General features: G+C 40.9%; 1 protein-coding gene across 1 annotated transcript; it reads right to left on the reverse strand.

The window, feature by feature from the left end:
* Positions 1-294: 294 nt before the first annotated feature.
* Positions 295-2,229, reverse strand: cd40lg (CD40 ligand; the record flags this gene model as incomplete). Its single annotated transcript, XM_080036060.1, has 4 exons — positions 2,007-2,229; positions 1,274-1,316; positions 1,087-1,167; positions 295-689 (listed from the first exon to the last, which is right to left on the reverse strand). The coding sequence occupies exons 1-4, from the start codon at positions 2,205-2,207 to the stop codon at positions 295-297; spliced, it is 720 nt and encodes a 239-aa protein (XP_079892186.1). The 5' UTR covers positions 2,208-2,229.
* Between the last annotated feature and the right edge of the window lie 435 nt (positions 2,230-2,664).

A 2,664-nucleotide genomic window follows, 5' to 3' on the forward strand; every position in this document is an offset into this window, starting at 1 on the left:
ATATCAAAGTTTCATTTCACAGCTGCACAACCCCATTTACATCAATAAATACAGAACAACCACGCACAATACGGCCGTAGAAAGAACCACAAACTGATATTGGCTTTAATAAATTATAGTTTGGGAATGTGGTCGTTGTCTCTGAACTCTACAAAAAAAAAAAAGGATCAAAAAAATAATTTAATTATGTATCCAGTCTATTTAACAGTGTTCTCAGTATAGCTTCCATCCACTTCATAAGTTCCCTCCACTGTCCATTTAGGTCCACTTAATTGTGCTCATGTGCACGCAGTCCTACGGCAGTTTGTACATCCCAAAGGTTGTTGCTTCTTTATCGTAGTCCACCAGTGACAGGTCTTGTACCCAGACACTGAGCTGGTTACCCTTCTCCAGTCGGATGAACTCTCCCTGTGTGGCTGTGCACATGCCGGGGATTGTCTCGGGCCCTCTGTGCATGTCCAGGTGGCAGTAAGCCGTCATCACAACCTTCTCCTCTCCCGTCATGCTCATCTTCAGCTTGACCCTGCTGGTCAACGGGATCGTGCGGTGGCCCTTGGTGTCGCCATTGGTGAAAGTCACCCGGGAGTAGACTTGGTAGTTCCCAGGCTTGAGGATAGTCAGCCAGCTTTTTAGGAATGGGTTGATGTGGGTGAGATTTGAGTGGTTAAAGTCCCACTGGAGATAACCCGCTGGAAAGGCAAGGCAAGAGAGGAGAAAGTTAAATAAGCAACATTACAGGGATCTTACCTTTTTAAAGGTGCTCCCAGGAACTTTCAGTTTGTGTTCATTCTTGCACCCCCTTTGTACAAAAGTGGTAGTGTTTTTACTATGCCAGCTGGTGTTCCTGGGTGAGCTTACCCATGACAAAGGCATTTAGTAAAACTATGTACATATAGCATTCTTTGCACTGATGGTCTCGTTTGCTGTTACATGTAATTTCTGATCATCAGAGGAAAAATGAGACTGTATAAATAAATATTTAAAAGTTCCACGTAGCACCTTAAAAAATGTTTTGTTTGCCGACTCACATAGGCTATTTAACATTTTCCAAAATTCGGAATATTTAATTTTTCATTGGTTTCTTACATATAGATTTCTTTGCTGTTTCGTTGTCAACTACCAAGTGCGCCAAGGCTTCTTGGGAAGGTGCAGCTGAGCGAGCAGCCGCTGTGGTGAGGAGAGGAGAGGAGGCACACACATCTGGTTAGAGACATTTTTCGGATTGGATTTCTGTGTGCAACTTAATATGTGGATTACTTTAAAATGAATGTACCTTTTCCCTCAGGTTTTCCCTCTGTGAATGTGGCAGATGTTTCCTGTCATAATGAAAAATTAGAAAATTATAGGATTGGGTACAATAGCCTATATGTTGTTACTTGCAATACTGATTATATTATACATATGTGTAGTATAGTATACAATTGAATATAATTCTATCTGTGTTCACAAAAATGCGTTTGACAAAGCACTCCGCTGTGAATTTCACAGCACACCTTGTTTGTTCTTGTGCATTTCCTGTGCCTCACAGACACAGTTGCACTGGCCTGGCTGGTATATTTTTACACATGTGTGTGAACTATCAGAAGATTAAGAAGATCGATGTCAGTGCAAGTAAGAAAACATGTACACTGAGTATGCATTTGCTTGATATTTAAGAATGAAACTGAAGTAATTTAGATAGAAGCAGATAGGTTCTTTACTTTATTCATCCCTAAAAAAATGGTATGTGTTTGGCACGTAAATCCAAAGATCTGTTTAATAGATTATTATTTTCCTCTATTATAAAAATTAAATTGAATGTTCAAGTTTACTTATCGTTTAATGTTTTTCTTTTAAAAAATAACATTACTTTTTTTCTTGAAATCATCACCATGGGCTGGGAATATCAGTGTATAAATACTGTAATAGGACATGCAGCAGTGCCACCAACTATAAGCACATCTAAAGTGCACTTTTAAATGGGAGGTGGTAGCTCAAATACCTATCTCAGAGAGAAAAAAACATACCTTTTCGTCTCTGAGGTACAGATAGATGAATCCTCCGACAGACAGAAATAAATGCAGCAGAGCTACACCGACCAAGAAGCGAACCAGAGTCTTGCTGTGTCCTTTGGACGGATACGGAGCTGGGATGAGGACCTGGTGGGAGCCTGTTTGGCGCGGAGGCACAGGCGGTGGAGCCAGGCTGCTGTGGTAAGTGTTGATCATGGTGGAGAGAGGCCTGGCCTGCCTGACATCCCATGCACTTCTGAACTACCGCTCTCTGATGCAAACTGATTTGGTTCTCTTCAACTGCTTCCTGGAAGCTCTGTTCTCTTCAACATGCAGATCTGTGAGAGACGTGACCTTTGGGCGAGTGATGAGTTCATGCATGTATGTGTTTGAGGCTTGTCTGAAACACCTTCTTTTTTATGCATCTGTTCCTTCATTTCTGTCAGATAGGTGTCCCAATGTGTGTCACACAATGCTGTGTGGCTTTGTATTACTCAGTGTTTCTGTCTCAATGTGGCAAATGTTTTCTTATTTTAGCCAAGGGAAAACAGATTCCAATGAAGTTTAGTATAAAGTATTTTAAGTAGGTGACATTAGAGCATACCAAATGCTTGTTTATTGATTGTCCATTTGCTATTTTCACACAGTTTTGAGGCTGTGGGTATTTTCTGAG

The sequence above is a fragment of the Ammodytes marinus genome (assembly GCF_949987685.1).
Source record: "Ammodytes marinus genome assembly, chromosome: 10".
NCBI lineage: Eukaryota > Metazoa > Chordata > Actinopteri > Uranoscopiformes > Ammodytidae > Ammodytes > Ammodytes marinus.